The following is a 25,423-nucleotide window of genomic DNA, read 5'->3' as shown; positions in this document are numbered from 1 at the left end:
GAATGGTTAAGGAGGTCTCCAAGTCAGCCTAAGAAAATTAAAATAGAAATTTATATTTTGGAGCATCAATTGGCCTAGGGAGTCAAATTGGCCCAGAAAGGTGAAGAGACGTGTCCCTTGGGGCATTTCACCCTATTCAACTTGTATAAATAGCCATTGTGATGCCTTATTTGTACACCATCGAAGAAAGCAAGTCTGAGCAAGAAAAATCGCTTTTGGAAATATCCTTTTCTCTCGCTTTCTTGGCCACACATGAGCAATTGACCGAGTTATATCTTTGTTTGAACGCGATGAATGGGCATTGACTGAGCTGTTTGACCTCAGATTTGACTGTAGAACCATATAACATTGACTTCAGGGTTGACCACAGGCCACAGAGTTTACCATAGAGCTGAACATTGACTGCAGGCTGACTGTTTGACCAGTGTTGACTCTTGACTGTTTTGGCTGGTTTGACCAGCATTGACTTGCTGAAGATTTGACCAGGTTTGACAGGTATTTGACTTGGATTATGGGCACAGATTTTTAGACAAAATTGCTGATTTTTGTAAACCTCGCTGAGGAATAATTTCTTCTACAGAAAAGTTGCTGGGTTTTCTCCCAAGTTGGATTTCCCAGGGTAAAAACATTGTCTCTGTTGTGCATGGCTGTTTTCTATGATCTTAACTGTTTCCACTGCATTTACTGTTGATATTTTCTGAAGTGTAATTGCTCAATGATATTAGTGGCATAAGAATACAGTGTAAATCATTAGGAAGTAATTATTTGGCTGAAATTGTATTCTACCGTGCATGTTGTAGAAAATTCAACAGGGATGCCTCTAGAGTCTATTGTATGTTACTTGTTGCTCCATTGCCTTTGTGATTTGCTGCCTCACACATTTGCCTCCTGTGTGCCACAGTTTTTGGTCATGTCTTTGCTAATTTGTTGATGATTTTTAATTGTTCACTTTGACTCCCAGATGCCCCAGTGCCATGTTTTGTCTTTCCTAGATGCTACTGATTGATCTCATACCATATTAAACCATGCCAATGCAAGCAGCAAAACATAAAATTGCAAAGAGTGAGAGGAAGAGAGTTGGTAGATTACTCAACATAAAAAATGAGATACGAAACTCATGTTTCATGAGAGGGAATCGCCTGTACAACCAACTAGCATTGCGTTAACAAATAAGCTTTAACTAAAATCTAATTGACCTTATATACTAACGTGACGTGACTTTGTTACATTATATGTAACGCGACCGTTATCTAATGCTAACATTGAATAAACATAATGATATGACCGACATAGCATGCTATCTCTACCACTAGAGGGGTTCTGTGCATAAAGAATATTCCAATGTTGTATGCAATGCTCATCGTTTTTCTTTTTTCCTTGTTTTTGTAAAATTTGAGGATGACATGCTGCATTATTATGAATTGAGCTTTCTATCCATGATCTCTTGTACAGTTGTACTCGATCCTTGTCTTTCCTTTCATGAATTATTTAATTATTCCCATGGGTGATCACAACTCTTCTACTTTATTTTCGTCTTCCAAATGCTTTATATTTTCATCTAATTTTTGACTATTTTATTTCTGAGAACAAAATCATTAAGGTTTCCTTAGACATTATGCCACAAATGCTAGTCATTTATTGGCTTCACTGCTTTCCATAAGGGTTTGGAACTATCTTTCAATTTTCTGCATTTTCTGTATTTAGGAAACTCTTGATTAGGATGTGTGTGTTTCCCATGTCAATTTAAAGAATCATTATTGATTTACTATTTGTAAAAGAACCAAGTTTGTGCTGTTTTCTAGCTTTTTGCATCGAGAGGATATGTTTCTTAGGTGTAATACAGCTTTGTTCATTGTGAAGACACATTTCTTAAATGTAACATATATTATTTCGGTCAATAGGTTCAGTGGTATATGAATATCTAGGATTTAACTTGATACTTGAACTAATGGGTGACAATGTTGTTTTCATGTTTTGACCTGGTTTATCGGGAATGGCATGCTACCTGCAGCCGGTAAGTCTGGACAATCTCATTTAAACTTTGATTTTACACTATGAAGGCTTTGATGTTTTTACAGACTATTTGAGTGCTCACTACATGTAGCAATGCATTTTAAGTTTTAATGCTGATTGCATTTTCTGGTCATTTGCATCTATTGTTATTGATTCCATTTTTGTTCAAGGGGGATGCTATCCTTGCTGTACATGATTTTTAAGGACTTTTTGACGCATGTTTCTGTAGTTTGCACTATGTGTGTATTTGCCAATATGGTATTAAAGAACCTAAAGAAACCAATCCATTTTGCATTCACAGATCTGTCAAACAGAGGCTTCCCTTACTTTCTTTCAAAATGGTTTAACATTGCAGCAAAATTCGACGGGTGTTGCCATTTTAGCCTCACTGCTAGTGATAAATGTACAAAGGCCGAATGACTCCATTTTTTTTATATTTTTCTGCAGCCTATATTTCATGATGGTGGAAAAGAGTGGAGCTGCTGCAAACAGCGAAGCCATGACTTCAGTTTGTTTCTAGCTATACCAGGGTAAGCTTTTAAGTTTTCTTTGTTAATATTCCTCAGGGCTATATTGTTCTTTGCTTTAGATAATTGCGTTTACAAACTTTTCATCATTGACATAATGCATTCACCCCAATATCATAACTTTATCAACAATTATGTAGAAAGTACAATAACATCAATAATGTGGCGGAACATAAAGGAACAACAAAAGAAAAACATGCACAAAATAAAGACAGCAGGATTTGGTCGGAGACCAAGGCAAAACCCCACAAGGGGGAAAACCCGGAATTCAATTCTTCTTCTTCTATTAGATATTCATCAATTGTTCAGCTGAGATACAAAGTACATCCATAGAGAGTTACATCATCACATCAGGGGCCACCCTTGGCCATACGAACCACTATCACCAAGCAGACCACCGTGGGCCATGCCAACTGTTGTCATTAGGCCATCCCAACCATTGTCACTGGGCCATCCTGGGCCATGCTAACCGTTGGGCACTGCTAACCACCAGGCACTGCTAACCACTGAGCACTGAGCATTGCTAACCATTGGGCGTTGCTAAACATTGGACACTGGGCATTGCTAACCATTGGGCACTTCTAACCACTGGGCGTTGCTAAACACTGGGCATTGGGCATTGCTAAACATCGGACACTGCTAACCACCGGGCACTGGGCACTGCTAACCGTCGAGCATTGGGCAGTGCTAACCACCGGGCACTGGGCACTGCTAACCACCAGACACTGCTAACCATTGGACACTACTAACCATTGGGCACTGCTAACCACTGGGCACTACTAACAGTTGGGCATTGCTAACCACTCGACACTGGGAATTGCTAAACATCGGACACTGCTAACCACTGGGCACTGCTAACCACCAGGCACTGGGCACTGCTAACCACTAGGCATTGGGCACTACTAACCACTGGGCATTGGGCACTGCTAACCACCCGAGCACTGCTAACCATCGGGCATTGCTAACCACTGGGCACTGCTAACCACTAGGCATCTTATGTCAATGACTAATAACCTTAATTGGTGTAAATAATTTGCATGTTTTAATTTCAGGATATTACATTGTGTACCATTGGGAAAACCTTTTTTCCTTTATGGTCACTATCTAATCTCAATCCCTCTTAATGTAATCATCATGTTTCGTCCACTGGGCATTGGGCACTGCTAACCAGACATCGGGCCATGTGGACCAGACACATCGGGCCATGCAAACCAAACATACTAACCAATTGCTATGCAGGCCATAAATGTCGGGCCATGCGGGCGACCAGGAGCGAAGTAGTGAGACCATAAAACTATTCCAAGAGCGAAATCTTGAGCAACAAGAGCAAGACCATTCGAGATCATATATTGTAGACAACATGAGACCATATACAATGTAGTGACCTTGCATCGCTTATGTTGCAGAGACCATATATACACATTGTAGACATCGTAAATGTAGATATTGTAGATGCCATACATCATAGAGTTTGTCGAGACCATTTATCATAGAGATCATACAATGTAGACATTGTAGATGTAGATATCGTAGATGCGATACACACAGAGATTGTCATACTAATAGAGATGTGAAACTATCATACCAACAAAGATGCGATACTGTGCGAGAGTGCTATAACGAGAGCATAATGTAGACTTGTGAGAGTACAGAGCGAGTGTAGTCTTGAATCTTGAGAGTGATCTTGAGAGTGAGAGCAAAGTCTTGTAGCGAATGCGAAATCCTGTAAGCAATGCTAGAGAAGACTCTTCCGCAAAAACCTTCAAACCTTAGAATCTCAGAGATCCACCAACCAACCCGAATTCTTTGCGATAGAATGATAGGGTTAATGGTCACAAAATCACTTCTTTAAACATTTTCATTAGAGTCCTAACATCATCAGGTCAAGACATCCATTAAGTCATCATAGTAGTTACAGTTCATCAAAGCCTTATTAAGATCAAGAAGAAGATGGTTAGTTGATCGTGAGTATCAATCCTATAACCATACTATTACCGTATTCATTACAAGCACTGGGAACATTATCAAGTTAGCGTATATCGAAGTCAAGTCCAAATATAAAGGGAATTATAAAGTGCATCAGTGTATCATATGTACTGGGAATCAAACTTACTCACATATGTGCTCAAGGTGATATTCTTGTCATACCTGAGGGCTTGATATTGCAGCCAAATCAAAAAAATTATGCTATACTATATATACCTCGTAATATTTGGATACCTTAGCAACTTGTAGCATATCCATTATATCATCTCACATATGCCTAGCTCTTAGAATAAACTTGCATCAGGTTCCTTTTCCTGTTCTAGCTTCCCGTTCTTGCTCCAATTTTTCTCTTCCTACACTATCTCTCTTTTCTTGCATTATTTTGTATCTAGATGATCTGTAAGAAGGATCTGCTTATGACATCTTCATTAGGAAGTTAGAAGTATTCAAATATTCATGTAGGAAGGAAAAACAAAACAATAAATCTAAATGACAGCAGTGTCAAAGAAATAACATAAGCTTAGAAGGTATGTATCTTTAACACGAGGTGATCAACTTCCCCTTGAATTGACCTTCAAGAGTCATTACTACCCATCATCCATATGTCAATGTTACCTCCAATATTTTCAATCGTCTTCATCAACAACCAGGCCCAATTGAGACTAGTCCATCTAGGGTTACACCGAATTTGTCACGTGTTGAAATAACTTATTACAAATCATGTTGGGGTTTCAAGACTTATAAAACTCAAGCCTCTATCATATCTGGGCACTTCACTATCTAGGGTTTTCTCCAAACTCTAACCTCATGTTATCCACCAAATCCTAATAACCAGGTTGCCCAGTGTTTCCTTCAAACTCTAGCATTCTTTTAGGTCTCTACCATCTTTCATTCTACTTGATCCATCAACGATGTCTTCATAGGGGTGATCTCAATAACTTTTCTTCAACCCACCTCTGATACCATGTTGATTTTCCTTAGGGCTATATTGTTCTTTGCTTTAGATAATTACATTTACAAACTTTTTATCATTGGCATAATGCATTTGCCTCAATATATCATAACTTTATCAGCGATTATGTAGAAAGAACAATAACATCAATAATGCAACAAAACATAAAGGAACAACATAAGAAAAACATGCACAAAATAGAGACACTAGCATTTGGTCGGAGACCAGGGCAAAACCCACAAGGGGGAAAACCCAGAATTCAATTCTTCTTCTTGTATTAGATATTCATCAATTGTTCAACTGAGATACAAAGTACATCCATAAAGAGTTACATCATCACATCAGGGGCCACCCTGGGCCATACAAACCACTGTCACCAAGCAGGCTACCTTGGGTCATGCCAATCACTGTCATTGGGCCATGCTAACCGCTAGGCATTGCTAACCACCTAACACTGCTAACCACTAGGCCATGCTAACTACCAGGCATTGCTAACCATCAGGGATTGCTAACCACTGGGCATTGCTAACCACTGGGCACTGCTAACCACTGAGCACTGGTAACTGATGGGCACTGCTAACCAATGGGCATTGGGCACTGTTAACCATCGTGCACTGCTAACCACCTGACACTGGTAACCACTGGGCATTGGGAACTGCTAACCATTGGGCACTGCTAACCACTGGGTACTGATAACCACCAGGCACTGCAAACCACTGGGCACTGGGCACTGCTAACCATCAAGCATTGCTAACCACTGGGCACTGAGCACTACTAATCATCGGGTATCGCTAACCATTGGGCACTGCTAACCACTTCTAACCATCGGGCACTGCTAACCATTGGGCATTGGGCATTGCTAACCACTGGGCATTGGGCACTACTAACCAGGCACTAGGACATGTGGGCTAGACACGCCGAGCCATGCGAACCAGACATACTGACCAACTGCTGTGCAGGCCATAAACATCGGGCCATGTGGGCGACCAAGAGCAAAGTAGTGATACCATAAGACTGTTCCAAGAGCGAAATTCTAAGCAACAAGAGTGAGACCATTCAAGATTATATATTGCAGACAACATGAGACCATATACAATGTAGAGACCTTGCATCGCTCATGTTGTAGAGACCATATATATACATCGTAGACATCACGAATGTAGATATCGTAGATGCAATACATCATAGAGTTTGCCGAGACCATATATCATAGAGACCATACAACGTAGACATTGTAGATGTCATACATATAAACAAAGTGCGATGCCATGCACACAAAGATTGTTATACCAACAAAGATGTGACACTATCATACCAACAAAGATGCGATACTGTAGCATGTGCGAGAGAGAGAGTAGACCTGTGTGAGAGCGCTGTAACGAGAGCATAATGTAGACTTACAAGAGTACAGAGCAAGTGTAGTCTTGAAGCCTGAGAGCGAGGGCAAAGTCTTGTAGCGAATATAAAATCCTGTAAGCAATGCAAGAGAAGACTCTTCCATAGGAACCTTCGAACCTTAGAATCTCAGAGATCCACCAACCAACACGTATTCTTTGAGATAGAATGATAGGGTTTATATATACATTGTCATGTATTGATTTGGTGACTTTATATGAAGAGCCGACCTATAGGTTTTGGAGGGAAATTTAAATTTCGCTCACAGATATAAATTTGCCCAAATTAATAATTTTGTTCAATATGATTTCTCATGGGACATGAGGGTTTTCTCTTGGGGACATAGGGTTTCCCTTAGGGAAATTCGTTCTGAGGCTGCCAAATTTTAACATTCTTTCCTTTCTCTTTTCCATTTTTTACTGATTTCATATCTTAGATAACTATTCCCTTACCCTTCAAAATTCATTTCGTGATGAAGGTCTATGTTTCACAAAAATCCAGGAATTGGTTTTGGGTATACCATGTTCGATTGAACTTGATCCAAATGCCTTTTTGATGTGTTTGAAAAGTGCATAGATAGCAAGGATTATTTATTTATACTGGTCCCTAACATGTGATATTTACTAGTACGAAATTCTATGCAAGGGGCATTCTTCGGTATTTTAGGACTTGAATAGAAAAACTGTTTTGTCACATATTAGGTGAAGTTTATTATCATTGGAACATTTTGAGGAATATTACTTCAGATGTTGCTTATATGAGATATTATCTGGCACTGCAGAATCAGATTGAATGCATGACATAACTGCAGATTAAATGTTTCCAATACTGATCCATGTTACTTATTGAAAGCTTTTAATGATTAATTTCATTGCCATACATATGTGGTAGGATATTGACACTTCTATTTAGTTAGTTAAAAGCTTTGTATTATAACCAGAATTTTCCCTTGGAATATAATACAGAGGGAAACGGCCACTTTATCCCAGACACTCAACTTTCACTAGCATAACAAAATCAATTCTTAACCCCCACATGACGATGGGAAGCACACAATTAGCTGCTCAAAACAGAGATCCATACAGAAGGGCAGGAAAAATTTAGTCCAAACACAACTGCAATGCAAGATGTTGCACTACACATCAATTCTGGGCCAGAACTTATTCACATGTAACAACAAAAGCTAGCACCCACAAAGTGTAAATTCTCAAGCGCCAAAGTGCTAGCTTTGTGTAACTCAGGAAGGCTGCCCACTGTCGCTTTGGCAGCTCTTCTCCACACTTTAGGTTGGTTCTTTTCCAAAACAAGGGGGGCTTCCCTAAGGTAGGATTGTTAAGGCTATGGAGTGGAGACTCAAGGTGAAGTTTGAAGAGTAAGCCTTAACAAAATAAAGATTGTAGTATTTTGAAGGAAATGGAAATGGGGAGAAGGATATGGGAAGAAAGGAAAGGAAGAAGAAGGGAACAAGGAAATGGGATGATATGGGACCAGTATCTATCAATCTATGGGCTAATGGAGTCATAAAACTTTGCATGATTGAAAGAATTAGTTTGTCAAAATGAACTACTGTGAGGTGGACTATATAGTAGAATTTTAGAAAGGGCTAGTTTTTCACATTCATCCTCTTTGAGTGAAAGAACTAGTTTGACACCTCCATCATTTGATTGTGCACTCGAGGAAAAATAAACTAATTTGATATATTTAACCTTCAATGTTTGCTGAAAATGTGTTATGGAAACTGGTCTTGGAGAGCTAGTGGTTCTGCTCATCAATTCTAATATGCAAGTGATGTTTTATTGCTGAATTGTACATGCGATATCCAACTTAATTTGATAGAAGATGGAAAACAATTACAGAGATACAACAGCAATAAAACAAGAAAAAGAACCTCCTGAGTCCTGACATTGCTTTACACTCCTAAACGAATTGCGTGTTCATTATTAGGCTTTCAAAACGAGAATGATAGCAAGTCTCTACAAAATATTAGCAACAATTGAAGAGTGTATAACCATACAACAAAGTAGAGAAACATATCGTTTTTCATTAGTCTTCAATCTTGATATACAATGGAGCTCAATACATCATCATCTCCAAGCTCATATTCTCCTATCACTTTTCAATCACTCCATACTCTCAATCCTCAATTCCCCATATACAAATGAAATAAAGAGAAAGCTCCTTTTTATATAGGGAGCTACATCTCTCTCATAATAAAATACAATATTCTCCAACTAACTCCTTGACAAGCCAAAGAAATGATAAAATAATGGAGTAGTTAGATCTTATCCTCGTTATGTTGATCATGTGAAATGGATCATGGGGATTTTATCAGATATCCTCTCCAAGAGAGTTCACTCCATCTAGAAGATATGAAATAATGTGCGAGAGAAACCTCTAGGGGAGAGTGGTCATCACTAGAAATAGGCTTTGAAAATGTCAAGATGCTAAATGGTCCACTTCCAAGTGTGCCCTCCAAGATTCCAGGTCAAAAATACAATAAAATATTCTTGACATAAGAGAGTGTTCTTTGTGGTCTACCCAGAAGAACTCCCCAAGTGTGCCTTCCAAGATGCATGCATAAAGACAATAGTAAAATTCTCCTCCCTAGGAGAGCGCTCCTTACCTACCTTCTCAAAATAGCAAGTGTGATCCACAACGCACGTGAGCAAGTGTGAATTAATGGTCCTTCATGAAGAACTCTACCACTTATGTGAACTCCAACCAATGCATGAAAAGGTGTGCAATAAAGGCTCCATAATGATTTGATAATATGTTGAAGAAGAACAAGGGCAAGGGTGTGTTCTCTAACAAACTCCAGGCATAACTTCCAATGCACTAAGAAACCTTCGGTCAATGTGCAAGGAGTTAACAACAAACATAATTAGATGCACCCTAGAAATGTGTGCCAACCTCTTTATAGATGTGAGCCTAAATGGTGAACTCCACATGCAAGGCTTGGTCAAAGGTCTTGGGACCTTCACCAACATTCCAAAATGGAAGATCTTCCTCGGGATTTTTCTCAAATGTGCAACAACCACCCCAATAAATTGTAAAATATGCTCCAAGGTACTTACAACTCCTCAAATCTTGTGCAAGTGGGCAAGACAAGAGCCTAGTCAACCCAATGAATTTCCAAGACCAAGGAATGGCCCTTCTATTTAAGCAAATTGGCAATAAAATAATGTGATCTGCCTCGACATGTCTGCTAATGAAGGGGTATGCTCCATCAGAGTATTGTACCATGCAAAATAAGGTGTTTTTTCTAGCTAAGTCCCACCATGGCACAAAGATAATAATAAAGCATTAGGCTCAACTTAGGCATGAACCTAGGGTGTGCCACCACCAAGGGATTATTACATATATAATCCATATTTAAGTCTTAGAGAAGGCTTAAATCACCATGGAAAGTTGGAAACACATGTAGTACCCATGCTCCCTAACTGAAACTTAGGATTTGATACAACAAGTGTACTAGCATCATCAAATACACATCCCCCATAGGTGATGTCTAATATTACAATGCTATATCAACTAGGGCGATCTCACCAAGGAAAAATGTATCACGACAACACATCCAACACCATAGGAATGAGGCATAAGAAAAGTGCTAGCTAAAGTATGTCCCCATCGCATGTTCAACAAAAGGGGGCATGTCTAACAGCCCCTCCAAGTGGCATTAATAATATAACACCACCATGTAAGATTACTAGGATGCACCAAGAAACATATGACACATGAAGTATCAATCATCCATATGTCAAGAGAGTGTCCCATCAAGCAAAGGCACGAAAATAGCACCAAATCATAAGATAACCATCAAATGTGACCATCCACCATAGAGAAGGGAATCTCCTCCATCACAGATTTCCCTTAGATAATCCAATACCAAGAACAAAGGCTCCTTGAAGATGTGTACACCCAAGTCCATCCTAATGCTCGAAAGGTACCAGCTGCAAACCCGTTAATGTGATGAAAATGACAACGTGAAACCTCATAATGTTGAAGTTGTAAGTTTGTAACTAGGTTTGGTCTTCATAACGTAAATTTATCATTAATGTATTTATTATATTTTTGTCAAAGCATTTTCTTCATGCTTAGAGAGTTAGAAAGAGTCAAAAGAAAATGTATTTGAGTCATATCCCATTTGAACATTTGTAAGAAAAAGGAATTTGAATTTTATGTTGAGTCAGTGGTCAACAAAACGACCATGTTGGCCCTCCTTGGACAAGTTCGCCTAGTCCTCCAGGAGACACCTATTTGACCCTCTTGGACAGCTATATATAAAAGATAGTTCGACCTACTTGGACCACATTCACATCACATCACAAGTAACAATATCTGAACCAAGCGAAGGAGAGAAGTTGCCTAGTCGAAGGAGAGAGAAAGCAAGTAAAAAACTAGAAGAATATTCCCTTTGTTTACCAAATATTTGCGCGAAGGAGAGAAGTTGCCTAGTCGAAGGAGAGAGAAAGCAAGTAAAAAACTAGAAGAATATTCCCTTTGTTTATCAAATATTTGACTACTGCAATTCAAATGTGTGGAGGTCTGTTTTTCTGCGAAAGAGGCTGCAAATTCTGAGGTCGTTGCAGGCTGAATTTCGGCCCCTTGTTGCTGGACCAAATTTCAGAACATTGACCAGATTTGGAGCAGTTTGACCAGCATTGACTTTGACTTTGGAGGTGACTTGGAGGAGGGTTGGACTTGGTATCTTGGTGGAAGTTTGGTCTTGGTCTTGGTCTTGGATATCTCTCATTTTGATCTGATTCTATAAGAGAAGGGTTGTTGGGATTTCTCCTTGTGGGTTTTGCCTTGACTAGCAGCCTAATTTTGGTGTCTCTTGTCTCTTTGTGATCTCTATATGTTCTTGAAAGAATCAAAGATTAAACATTTGTATAATTGCTTGATGAAGAAGACATAAGAAGTAATAAGAATACATCTAATATTCACAAGTAATTATCAAGAAGAGAAATTAGGTGTTAGACTTCACCACACTTGGTTTCTCAACACATACAATATGAGGTGTAACACCACGAACACCGACAACTTTGAAAACATAAACCTGGTAGCTCAGAATCTGATTCTAAGGCAGGCAGTGTTTTGAATCCTGAAAATCCAAATGCTTTGTTGCTGAAACAGATCTTTACCTAAAGACTGGATAGTTTCCGAAACAAATCATAAAAGCTCACCTTCAATAAAACAGACAATCTAAAGGCCATTGTTGGTCTGAGAGACGAACCAGGCCTTGTACTTCCTTTACATCCTTGCTGCAGAAAAATCTTAATACAAAGTGTGAGACAAACCATAATACTTCCAAAAAGTCAGAAAACAGCCCTCAGCAGAAGCAAAGTTTCATTAAATTCTGAATCAAATCTAAAGAAAAGCCCCAGGCCCTGCACTTTCATTGCATGCTTCTTGTGGAAAAACATTAATCCAAATGGTGATCCAAGGCTTGCTTCAAAATGGGCTAAGAGATTGACTGTCATTTGGAACTCCTATAGCAATGGAAAACTTAACCTCCTGGAAAGAGGACGCTGTCTGCCTGGCTTCAAGGATGGCTTTGAGGTGCCAGTGGCTTATTGAGCCTGATGATAACCCCCTATTAACAATGGCCGAATTTCCCTGAGCAATGAGGTTTTGGCCAAAACTGCTTCCTTCATACCTCTCACTGCTGAGTTCAAGTCCAATGCATATTAAGCTACTAAGTCTCCTTTCCATGTTCTGATGACATTGACCCCCCTGCCCATCCAGGATTCTGTTTAGATGCCCCATCAATCTTAAGCTTGGAAAAACTTTCCCTTGGAGCCTTCCATCTCTGTCAACTGGTCTTAATGTTCTTCTGATTAGGCTTCTGCCAAGACTTCTAGGATGCTGCTACACACCACTTAGCAAGAAATGACAACTTCCAGGGACAAGGTTTTTCCTCCTTGAATGAATACACCCCCATAGTTTCTACTAAATAGGCCATAATTTACTGAATAAATTTTTGATATGGGAGTTATATGTTCGTAAAATTTTGTTGTTCTGTTCCAACCAGATTTTTGAACCAACAACTAAAGTAGCATCCCATGAACAAGACGGCCTCTTTCTGGTAATTAGACCAGTTTTCCACCAACTCAAAATCGCACCTTCCTAAATTGAAAGGTTGGAAAATTCCACCACAGATCTCTCAGACATGGCTGTTGATTTTTGTAGCATCGGTTGTATTCTAGCCACACAATTCGGTGGAGAGGCTAGAATACATGTATTCTCCAAAACCCATAAATTGTTGATGGAAATTCCTCCTAGAGACGACATAATTAAAATAATTAATCTTTTTTTAATGGTGCCTAGGTCTAAACTTAGGAAAACTGATATATAAATGGTACTAATTAAGTCATGGTGAAATCTTCTAGAAGAAGACATGGATCGAGTTCTAGTTAATCTTAGCCATTGATTATGTTTTAGTCTTGGCCGTTGAAGCCTCATTGAGAGATTATAAGAATAAATTCGATGGGGTTGGAGAACACACTTGGAGCCACCAGAAATTCGATTTTGCTAGGAAATCGATTTCCATAGTAGCAGCTATGAGTTGTCAGAGGTGATTCAGTAAAGTCGAAGCAATGAGAGAGCGGTAGGGATAGTAAGGCTGGAAGGAAGTTTTTCTAGTCCGGTGAGTGCATAGCAGAGGGACAAAGAATTCCACAGAGAGGCAGCACAAAGCTTTAGAGGGAGATCTGTATTTTGCTAAGGAGAAGTCGAAATTTAGTGCCAGAAGCCAGAGTGGGAGCCCGGAGACCAGGAAGATCGAGTTTCCAGAGTAGCAGCTGATCAGTCAGCAAGAGAGACGTTGGTTTGAGCTGGGTGACGTAGATCTGCATAGGGTGGTGCAGAGGCAGCGCAGAGGCACCAAGGAACAACTCATCTTGAGCCAAGGTCAGTGTCGGATCACTGGTGGAAGTGAGATTTTTCTCACTAGACTTCTGTTAATTATTTTCTCTGTATGGAAAGCTAGATTTGAGCTTCCATAGATTTGTACTCAGATTTACTATTGCATAATAATAAAACCCTCAACTGCTGGACCGATTTTCCCAAGTTGGGTTTTTCCGGGCACATTGTCCAAAAATAACGGTGTATTATTGTGTGTGCGCATCTATTCTTCCAGTGTTTTTATTTCTTCCGCAATATTTATTTTGTGAAGGCTGCAGTGTATTAGTTTCGATATTTACCATAGAATGCAGTAAATAATTTGTTCAAGTTATTTAACAAATAGAAGAAACTTAACCAATTGCTGCAGTAGGATTCAGGGTTTCCGAATTTTCACATGGTATCACAGCACAGATCGTAAGCCGAAGAGCTCAGTCGCAAAAGGGAGGAGGAATTTCAAATCTTTGCAGAGACAACAGTTCGAAACCCTCAAAGACAGCGCAATCCCTTGGGCTAGGAGGGACAGTTTTTGAGGAAAATTTATTTCTCTAAGAGAGTCAACAGAGAATATATTTTCTAGATCAGAGGTTACCAGAGGCAGAGGGAGACGCAATTTTTTTCCTTGCAGAGCAAATCTTCAACTGGGACGCAGTTATTTTGCAACAGTTTGCTAGTGCAAAATAACATCAGGAGGAAGGAAGAGCACAGACTGAGGGAATTCTCTTCTCAGGGGATTTCTAGCCCAGAAGTTCGAATTTTCCTAGTAGAGCAGCAGTAGTTGTGAGCAAATTTGCCCACTCCAGTAGGGAGTGCGAAAAGCCAGTGAGCAGCTGCGTAGAGGAGAAGTGGAGGAATTCGACATTTTTGCAAAGATGGCCTCAACAAGGTTGAGAGATCAAGATCGGTTGGACGGAGCCTCCAACCATGTGATCTGGAAGGCTAGAATTTCCTGACTTCTAGATGAGTACAGTGTCAATGCTTATATCAATGGCATGGTAGCTGTACTCGCAGATGCAGATTCACTTAAGGCCTACAAGAAGGAGATGACGAAGGCAAAGAGGTTGATTCTCGATGGGGTTCGAGACGATGTGGTGTCTCACGTAGCTGGTAAAGATACTGCCCAGCAGATGTGGGAAGCACTTGCTATGCTATATGAGGGATCTTCCGAGTAGCGAAAGATGTATCTTGAGGAGAAGTTGAAATGCACTAGGATGTAGAAAGGGGAGTGCATAGACCCATTCCTTACTAGGCTTTAGGATATTTGTGATCAGCTGTCTGCAGTAGGGTCAGCGCCTCAACCTACTGAGTTGGTGCAGTTTGCTCTAAATAACGTTTTTGAAGAGTGGCAAGTCTTCGTCCAAAGTATTATGGGGAGAGAAAAGTTGCCAGACTGGGATCGTATGTGGGTTGATCTACAATAGGAGGAGATGAGGCGACATTTGGTGAAGACCACCATCATTGGCAGCGGCAGCAGTAGTGGGACGAAGCAAGTAAAGGAAGAGGAGGATGTGGTCCTCGCATCAAAGGGGCAACAGGAGCTGTGCAGGAGGAAGAAGGACATTTCCAAAGTGAAATGCTTCAGATGTGGTGAGCTTCGCCATTACAACACTCAATGTCCTCTCAGAAAGAAGGACAAGGAGAAGCAGGATCAACAGGCTGCATCCGTGGAGATTGATAGGTTGTTCTCCAAATTGGAGGGAGAGTTTGCCGTGATCACCGAGATACCTCCAGAAGTGAGGTGGCCCAGAGATCTACAGGATGGGTAGGATTCTTGAGGAGATCCACCTCATGAATCAATACCTTGCTACGGGAGCCCAAAACATACAGTAGCAGAATGGATCAGTGGCAGATGGTGCAGTCAGGTGCCAGATGCAGTAGCTAGTAGCAGTTAGATACTAGGCAGCGCAGTGTAGAGTTGGCAGTGGTGCAATTGGCATAGAGCAGAGTCAACAACAACGTAGAGGCTTCAATGACATCGCAGAGTCTAACAACATTCAGGACTCAGGTGACAAATGCATCATACTGACCAGAGTTGGTTCAATATTTTGGATGCTTTTCCATTGCAGTTGCAGCAACAACAAATAAAGAGGGAATTGCAATGTAGATGCAGTGCTGGCAGCAATTCAGCAGGGCAAACAACAACACAGATGCGACGTTTATCAGAGTTGCACAGTAGTTGGTGGGCAGCAACAGCCAGACATCAACAATGTAACAGGAGGTGGTGCAAAGACAGTTTGTTGCTTCAATGGGTTGCAGTGTTAGAACACAATCCTTGCTAAGAGGGAGTGTTGATTTTTGTAGCATTAGTTGTGTTCTAGCCACGAAATTTGATGGAGAGGCTAGAATACATGTATTCTCCAAAACCGATAAATCATTTCTAGAAATTCTACCTAGAGACAACTTAATTAAAATAATTAATCTTTTTTTAATGGTGCCTAAGTCTAAACCTAGGAAAATTGATTAATGAAAGGGTATTAATTAAGTCATGGTGAAATCTTCTAGAATAAGACATGGATCGAGTTCTAGTTAATCTTAGCCATCGATTATGTTTTAATCGTGGCCGTTGAAGCCTCAACGAGAGATTATAAGAAGAAATTCGATGGGGGTTGGAGAACACACTTGGAGCCACCAGAAATTCGATTTTGCTTGGAAATCGATTTCCAAAGTAGCAGTTGTGAGTTGCCAGAGGTGATTCAGTAAAGTCAAAGCAATGAGGGGCAAGGATAGCATGGTCAGAAGGAAGTTTTTCTAGTCTAGTGAGTGCATAACAGAGAGACAAAGAATTCCACAGAGAGGCTGACACAGTGTAGAGAGGCAACACAGAGCTTCAGAGGGAGATCCGTATTTTGCTGAGGAGAAGTCGAAATTCAATGCCAGAAGCCGGAGTGGGAGCTCGGAGGCCAGGAAGATCGAGTTTCCAGAGTAGCAGTTGATCAGTTAGTAAGAGAGATGTTGGTCTGAGTTGGGTGACGCAGAGGCAATGTAGAGGCAGCAAGGAGTAGCTCATCTTGAGCCAAGGTCAGTGTCAGATCATCAGTGGAAGTGAGATTTTTCTCACTAGACTTCGGTCAGTCATTTTCATTGTATGGAAAGCTAGAGCTTCCATAGATTTGTACTTAGATTTACTACTGCACCGATTTTCCCAAGTTGGGTTTTTTTGGGGACATTGGTCCAAAATAACGGTGTATTATTGTGTATGTGCATCTATTCTTCCAGTGTTTTTATTTCTTCCGCGGTATTTATTTTGTGAAGCAGTGTATTAGTTTTGATATTTATTGTAGAATGCAATAAATAATTTGTTCAAGTTATTTAACAAATAGAAGAAACCTACTTAGTTGCTGCAATAGGATTTGGGGTTTCCAAATTTTCACAATGGCTGCAATAGACAAGTTGATTACAAAGGAAGACGAGTATGCTCAATTATGAAGCAAGTTGATGAAGTACATCAGTAAGCATGGAATCTTTGGCAACTTGCATGCAATTAGAAATCAAGGTTGGTTGGGTTCTATCAGGTGTTGGAACATATATGGCTCCTCGAACACATATATTCATAAATTGGCAGTGAGGGTGTTTTCTCAGGTGGTCAAGACTTTTTGCAGGGAGGTGTTGGATCATCTATATCTTCATCTACAATGTAAAGAGAAACAATTTGAATGTAGATTGGGCATAAGGGTTGGTTTATATTTGCTACAACTTGAGGCTGTTGTCCTATTATTGTGATTCAGTGGAGATTTAAAACAATATTTATAAAAGAGATATGACTTGTGACAACAATCTAGAGGGAACTAATCTAGAGGATGGAGCCATGGTTTTAGAGTGCTTGGAAGCTAAACTTTTGGGTGATCATGATGGTGGTCATATTAATGGAGTGGACATGCCACCCCCATCCACTAGTAGGTGTATAGATGCAACATTTTTTTCCTTGATCTTCGCAACATCCAGTGTTATGTGGGGGCCATGCAATTACTGGCTATGTTCCACAAACATTTCCACCTACTTCTACTCTTGTTTATAGATCACATGAGAAGAAACTAGAAGTTTCTTGTGGCAAGAGGAAAGCTTGGTAGATATGAGATCTCTTTTTCTTTATACTTAGTACTTTGTCTTTATTATGACTTATTTTGTAAACATTATTGATGGTTTCAATTTGAAATTTGAATTTTGAGGTTCCAACCTACCTTTGAATTGTTGATTGGATCTTTCAACTCTTCGGTAATGAATATTATGTTCTATTTCATTTTGTTGTTGATGTTATCTATTATAGTTTGTTGATGACAAATTTGATATGTTGATACTTGAAGGTTGGTTTTCTGGTTGATGATTGGATGACAATGTCATAAACTACTAAATGATTGATGTTACATGCATACTAAATGATTGATGCTTAAATGATCATGACTAATCCAATAGCTAAATTTATGTTTTCATGTTTTTTGTAGTTTATTCGCCATTCTACATTTTTTTCTTAAATATATTTGTATCAAAATATATTATAAAAAATGCTCTTGAAATCTCCTCATCTAGAATCTTTTGACAATTGCACTTTTCGATCCTACTTCTGCTGCCTCTCCCTGCTTCCAACAACCTTCCAATAGATAATTTTCCATAACGAAACAATAAAGGAATTAGAGAGAGAGGGGGGCGGGGGTTCCATAACACCTAATTTGCTTCCTTTGTGGTTGATAATCCGTTCACCTTGGCCTTAAGAAGTAGCCTTGACATCCACAATCTAGCATAACAATCCAATAATAATCATCCACAAGAATTTGCCTTACATGAAAAAGAAAGTACCATTGTATTCCATTAAAATCACAAGCGCTTGAAGTAATATGGTCTCCAAAATTTGCAAGGAATTTCAACAAATACAAGTGGAGGAGGCTCAAATATATAGAGTCTAAGCTCAACAATCTCTATAATAAAATAATACTATCCTTAACAAACCCTAGATCTATCCTTGGAAAACATAAAATAACATTATCCTTCAACTATCTTGAGAGCACAAATCAAACAACTAGTAAAATAGGTGGACTAATGCCATATGTGTGTTGGATTTTTGGTAGTTTTTGATAATTGTTTCTTATGATTTTATACTTAGGTTGATCTTTTCTTTCATTTATTATGCAACATAAAACAATTATACAAAGAACTATAATTGAAGAACAAGAAGAGACAACCACACAAGAATTTACCCTGGGAAAATCCCACTCCAAGGGGAAAAACCTAACAATCCTTTTCTTATAGAATCAAGTCAACAAGGCATCAAGTCATATAGAAACTGGCCAACAATGTAGCTAAGATAACCAATCTCAAGTGCCAAGTCAACCCTCTAGCATATCAAGACAAAATGTTTCCCAAATCTGTCCACGAAAGAGGTTTGCTTCAGTTCTTCAAGAGGGATGAATTTTTCCTTCTGCCTTAGCCTCAAATTATGCCACAAAGCTTTGCATTATACCTCAGAATATGAGCCTCAAACTTCACATGGTTTCGCCGAGTAATATGCCTCACACCTTCGCACAGTTCCACAAAAGTATAAACTTAGACTTCACATTATTCTACATAGTAATGTGCCTCAGACTTCACATTTCTTCCCTAGGAACGAACTACAGAACCACATCGAATTATGCCTCAAACTTAGTCTTCAAATTGGCCTTCCATGTCTCCTTGAGCGAGGGCAGATCAGAGATATGTTTCACTTTTGTTTTCAACCTCCAAAATATTCTTTTTTCTTTTCTTGGATCAGATGTATAAGTGTGTGAGATGTGTCAAATGAGGAATGTGAGCGAGCTATATATAGCTTCCAAGCCATGCGAAAGGTTGCCACTTATGCTGAGCTGACATGAGGGTTAAGAGGGCTGACTTGGCAACTTGTTAGGTTAAATGACACATAACAAAATTCAATTTTCTTCCTTTGAAAGGGTCACGAAGAACATGCCCTTCTATATTTTTCTTTGACCAACACAAAGCATGAAGAACATGCTTGCCAATAATAATTTCAATTATTCAAAATACATCAATAAAATAATATTATGAAGACTGACCATAGCTACATTCTTCAACATTCTGTCTTTGCTAGGGAGGTATTCATTATGACTTGTCACGATGTTCTCAAGTTTAAAAATTCTATAAGGAAGGATCCAGATTAAGACAAGCACCATAATCAACATTATAATCACCAACATCAAGCTCATCCCATAATCCAAAACAAATGGCATCAAGGTTAGAACCCAACTAACCATTGGATCAATCAATATCGTTAATGAGGCCAATCTCTCCAACCATATGAAATAGTTTCTTAGTCAAGCACAATGACTCAAGGGAGTAATCAGGATCAAACTCTCTGACCATACTAATGGTCTCCCGACCAAACCCATTGACTTGAGAGAGTACATAGGGTCCATCTCCCTGACCATAAATAAGGTCTCTCGATCCATGACCCAAGGGAGGAATCCCTATCTCGATATCAAACTCCCTGACTATATAGTCTCTCAGTCAAACTCCATGACCTAAGGGAGGAATCCTGATCTTGATGTCAAAAGAGCCAATCTCCCCGACCACACGGTCTCTTAGTCAAATGCAATGACCCAACGGAGAGTACTCAAAATCAGTGTCTTCGACCAAACCCACTGGGCTCTTAGTCAAACATAATGACCTAAGGGATCACTCCAAGCCTTGGAACCAAACTCTCCAGCCATAGTGGTTTCTCAGTCAATCTTAATGACCCAAGGGATTAACTAAGATAATCTTCCCAACCATAAACCAATCGTCTCTCAGCTAAGCCCAAGGAAAATTGTCAATCTCATGATGCTATATATTAATGCTTCCTCTCTCCAAGTGAGGGATTCTTAGCCATTCCTGCCGTATTTCAGAAACAAACTTCATTTGGGATAGTGGATATGTGAAAACATCAACAACTTGCTCATCAGTAGAAATATATTCAAGCCTCACAACTCCTCTTTGGACAACACCCTGGATATAGTGACACTTGATCTCAATGTGCTTCGACTTCTCATGAAAAAGCAGATTCTCAGAAAGCTTCACACACTAAGATACCGGATTCGTCCAAAAGCCCTGTCGAATCGCGAATCCAGCGAATCCGACACGATTCTCTGCGGATTCGTGTCCAAACTTCAGGACACATCGTGTCCTTTTATGACACGTCGTGTCCTATAACGTGTCCTGAATTTGCAGTGCGTGTCGCGATTTTTGGGACGTGTCAAGCCAGAGTTTTCAGCATTCTTTTGTACTGTTCATAAGATTGGCGATTAATGAATCGATTATAAGTTGCCAGAAAAGAAAGGCCTATTCTAGTATCTTCCATATCCTAACTGTGTGAAATGGTGGTTTTATTCTTTGATTGATTGGATGATTTTCTAATGAAATATGGCCTCTGTCTTGAATGTAGTTGCATATTCAAGAGCCAAATTTGAACAACCCTTGCTTCACTGAGATGCTAAATGCTGCTGTAATAAATGGGATTTGGTTCACTGAGATTCCTTGCTTGAGATTGGCATGGAGTTCAATATTTTAATATCAAAGCAAGCATTTGACGAAGTGGTTGCTTTCAGTTTTTCCTGAGTATAGATGTGAGATATATAACCCTAAGGTTTGGAGTCTGGACAACATTATATCTTTTCATCTTGAATCTGGTTTGCTTGGAGGGAACAACGTTATTTACAGAGAAAAAAGTGGTCAAATATTATTGCTGATATTTAGAGGTCAAACAAGCATGATGTGCCACCTTGATTGATTCAGTTTTTATCTGGTTCTTTTGAAAGGGTTGCACCATTTAAAAAAATGGTGAAATCTAGTTGTAAGTTGTCTTTCAGTTATGAATTATGAATCATGATTTAAATTTTTAATAAATTTATCATTTATGTGACCAGTACCACTGACATTTATTTGAATTTTGTATGTACTATGCATGCTAATTAGTAATTACTAATAGGCATAGCTATATATGAAGAATCAAGATCTATGTTTGAAATCAATAAATTTGTATCATTAATTAAAATTTGTGTAAGAAATATGATAATATCTAATTTTTAATATATATATATATATATATTGAAATATATATTATATATATATTTTTTAATAAAATAATATATAACGTGTCCTAACGTGTCCTGTTCCGGGGGGTCAGCGTGTCCCGAATCCGACACCACGAATCCTGAATCCTACGTGTCCCGAATCCTCGTGTCAGGTGACTTAGTTCACACATCTTCATTGTCACAATATGTCACAATCGATTCCAACACCTAATCAAAAAATCCAACAAACAACTTTCGAAGCCAAACTGTTTCACAACAGGTTGAACTATCAGCTATATACTCAGCTTCAATCGTGCTATGTCCAAAAAAATTATGTATCATACTCATCCATGGTATTTAGGATAAAACAACATTCGGAAGTGCTCTTACTATTTTCAGAACGTCCAACCCAATCAAAATTTGATAGAGGGAGAAACCATATCCAAGATGCAATATCGTTCCATGCTCCCTCTCAACCAGGGAGGCAATCTCCACAAGTCCAAACTTGTCTCAAAAGAATAGTTTTAAAAATCGGTTGGCTTGAATCGGAAACTAGTCAAAATGGCCGGTTCATTGGGCGACCAAGTCAAACCGAACAAAAAACCCGGTTTATGGGCCTATTTCGCCAAAAAAACTACAAAAACTGGCCGATTTATGAAGGAACTGGTCAATTTTCCCATACACTGACTAATTCCTTCATGAACCGGCTGGTTTATTGGCAGGCCAGCTACAGACCCCACATAATGTAATTTTATGAGTTTTGAAGCTGTTTTGAGGAAAATTAGGAGTTGTTTCCCTCCAAAAACAACCCGTCTAAGAAAAGAATGTCTCCCCTCTCATTTGCCTCACACATATCAACCCTAGCAACAATAGCAATCAATGCCAAATGGTAATGTTAAATTCATAAAGTAAAAGTGATATTTCCTTTATTTTTCATTTTCATCCTTTTACTTAGATTTCTAACATTACCATGAAATGACTCAAGATGTTTGAGAGTGGTTTCAACCTCATTGGATTTCATATGGAGAAACTAGAATTTTATAGTTCACTCAAAATTCAACAGACTTAATGGTTTTCAAGATTTCATGGTTTGGGGGTTTGTAGTGTTTCCATTTGATTCTATCATGCATTAGGGTATGAGATTGGCATTTGATCAAGAGAATGAGGCCCTTTAAGGACCTTGATGTTGGTGGCATTGATTTTTGAACTTTGTTGATGTTGGTGGTATTGATTGTTGAACTCCTCTACCATGGCCTTAACAATAATGTACCCTTCCCTCAAAGGAAAATAATTGGTTAGGGATGCTAAGCTTTTTCTACCACATTATAAGGCTGGGTATATGAACCCTTCACTCAAACCAAAATCACTAGTTAGGCATGTTAAACTTCAATTTCTATCATATTATAAGGTTGAGCAATCCAAGTCTGAAGACTTTGAGTGAGATGATGTTTATGTATCTCTTGTTAATCATCCCATTTTTAGTAGCGCTGAATCAATGATGAGTTTCATGAGTGATCATGTTGATTAGTGATTTGTAGTTTTGATGTCTTTTTTTGTTTTTACTACTACCGCTACTGTTAAGGTTGCAGAGGAGTTTTAGGAGTCCTCAAACACTTAGCCAGGTTATTTATGTAGCTCATGTTGATGATCCCTTGTCTAGTAGTGGTGATGAGTTTGATCATGATGAGGAGTGATCATGTTGATCACTGATATGTAGACTTGTAGTAGGTCAGTGACCCCATAGCTGATAACATTGTTTTTGGACTCTAGAGGCCATTTAGAGCCTCATTGATTATGTATTATGTCGCTGATATGTATTGCACTCAGTGCCAATTTGATATATTCACCTTTAGCTGGTATATGGATGAGCAAACTTTGCATATTTTAAATCTATTGGTTTGGAATCATGGTTTTAAATCTTAAAAATAGTTTTTTTTTTCATTAAAAACTAAGTATTTCATGTATCTGTTTAAAGATCGGTTCATTGAGATCTGACTAGTCCCAGTTTGACCGGTTCCAGTTTGAAACGCGATTTGATAGGTGGACCGATCTGGTCACCGGTTCCTGTTTTTAAAACTATGCTCAAAAGTGCAAATAATATCGACTATTTTCTCATCAGTGGATATATACTTGAACAACACTGCTCCTTTCAGCACCATGTCTATAATCATGCAATACTGCAATTAGCCTTTGAAGCCACACTGCTTCTCAACTTTATCTATTCAGCTGCAATATATTTGCCCTTTGCCATGCTACTTTATGTTCATCCAAGAAATTTAAACTAAGGCAATAAACTCAACCTAAATGTTGCAGCTTTATAGGATTCAACATCACCATGACTGGGTGCTCAATCTCATACTGACAGTCCATCATCCCAGAGTCTCACATCAAATTTAAGGTCAACTCCCTTTGAGGTCAAAACAGGGTTTTCTCATGGCTGCCTTTGAGGGTAATACTATTCTTCATAGTTGCTCCCTCTGACACGAGTCCTTCTTGGGATCATCCTTGATGCATTCAACCAAGCCCAAAGCATAAAGTAAAGTCTTCTTCAATCATAAGGCTTCCTTTCAAGCTCTTTAAAAGCTTGAGGTAGCTTTTCCCTTTGAGGCAAACATCTTGTCATGATGCTCTCCTTTCCGGCAGAACTTTTTCAAAACTTGTTTCCATGCTACCATATGATGCATGCTAAAAAATTGACTTCTCTTCAACACAATCATGGCATACTTCAAATTGCCCGCTCCCTCTAAACTTGGGTCTTCTCCAAGTAACAACTCTGGAAAGTCCTCTTGCTTTGCTTTGTTCTTCCACTTCTTCCATCTGCTGCCAAAGCCTAGGTGACCCTTGCCACTGACCTGCAAACCTCACTAGGAGCTCATAGAAGAATGATTACAACCAAGCAAAGGGTATAAAGACAATAGACTAACAAATAAACAATAACAATAGTAATAGTCAAAGAGGAGAGTTATAGAATACTTATCTTTTGAGGAAAAGTTAGCGCCCTCTTGATCTTAAACTTTTTGCAACTTCATCTTCCTCGTCTTCAACATCAGTGTTATGAAATAGGGTTTACTGTGATAATCAGAGTTGTATCAAACTTTTTGAGAATTCGGTATTTCATGATCGGCCAAAACACATTGATACCAGATGTCACTTTATTAGAGACTGTGTTCAGTGTGGGGTAGTACAGCTACAATCTGTCTCCATAGGAGATCAGGTAGTAGACATACTCACAAAGGCTCTAGGAAGAGCTAAGTTCATTTAGTTCAGAGAGCAGATGGGTATGGTAGAGAATCCGTTTTAGTAGCAGAAACAAGTGATTTCTCAGTTACACTGGCAGAGGGAGTTGCAATACGGATGCAGTGTTGACAAGTGGCAGGGACAACAACAAACAGATGAAGCATTTGCGCAGTAGTTGGTGGGCAGGATGTCAGACATTAGCAAGCATAGAGGGAGATGTTACAGAACAGGGTGGTGCTTCAACAGGTTGCATTACTAGAGCACATTCCTTGCTAAGAGGGAGTGTTGATTTCTGGTAGGATCGGATGTGCTATAAGTCTCAAATTTTGTAGGGAGGCTTAGACACATGCATTCTCCAATACCCAGAAATCGTTTCGGGA

At 39.2% G+C, this 25,423-nt stretch overlaps 1 protein-coding gene across 1 annotated transcript in view; it reads left to right on the top strand.

The window, feature by feature from the left end:
• Nucleotides 1–25,423, top strand: part of LOC149170177 (cysteine and histidine-rich domain-containing protein RAR1-like) — a 165,615-nt gene that overhangs the window by 116,072 nt on the left and 24,120 nt on the right. Inside the window, exon 3 of the mRNA XM_089428933.1 lies at nucleotides 2,461–2,543. Coding sequence (XP_089285059.1) covers nucleotides 2,461–2,543 — 83 coding nt within the window. The remainder of the gene's footprint in view (nucleotides 1–2,460; nucleotides 2,544–25,423) is intronic.

Source organism: Pinus tabuliformis, chromosome 4_2, assembly GCF_031772625.1.
Source record: "Pinus tabuliformis cultivar Carrire ecotype Pingquan chromosome 4_2, CPIR1, whole genome shotgun sequence".
Lineage (NCBI taxonomy): Eukaryota > Viridiplantae > Streptophyta > Pinopsida > Pinales > Pinaceae > Pinus > Pinus tabuliformis.
Note: the sequence above shows the minus strand (reverse complement) of the source record. Positions and strands in the feature narration are given on the sequence as shown.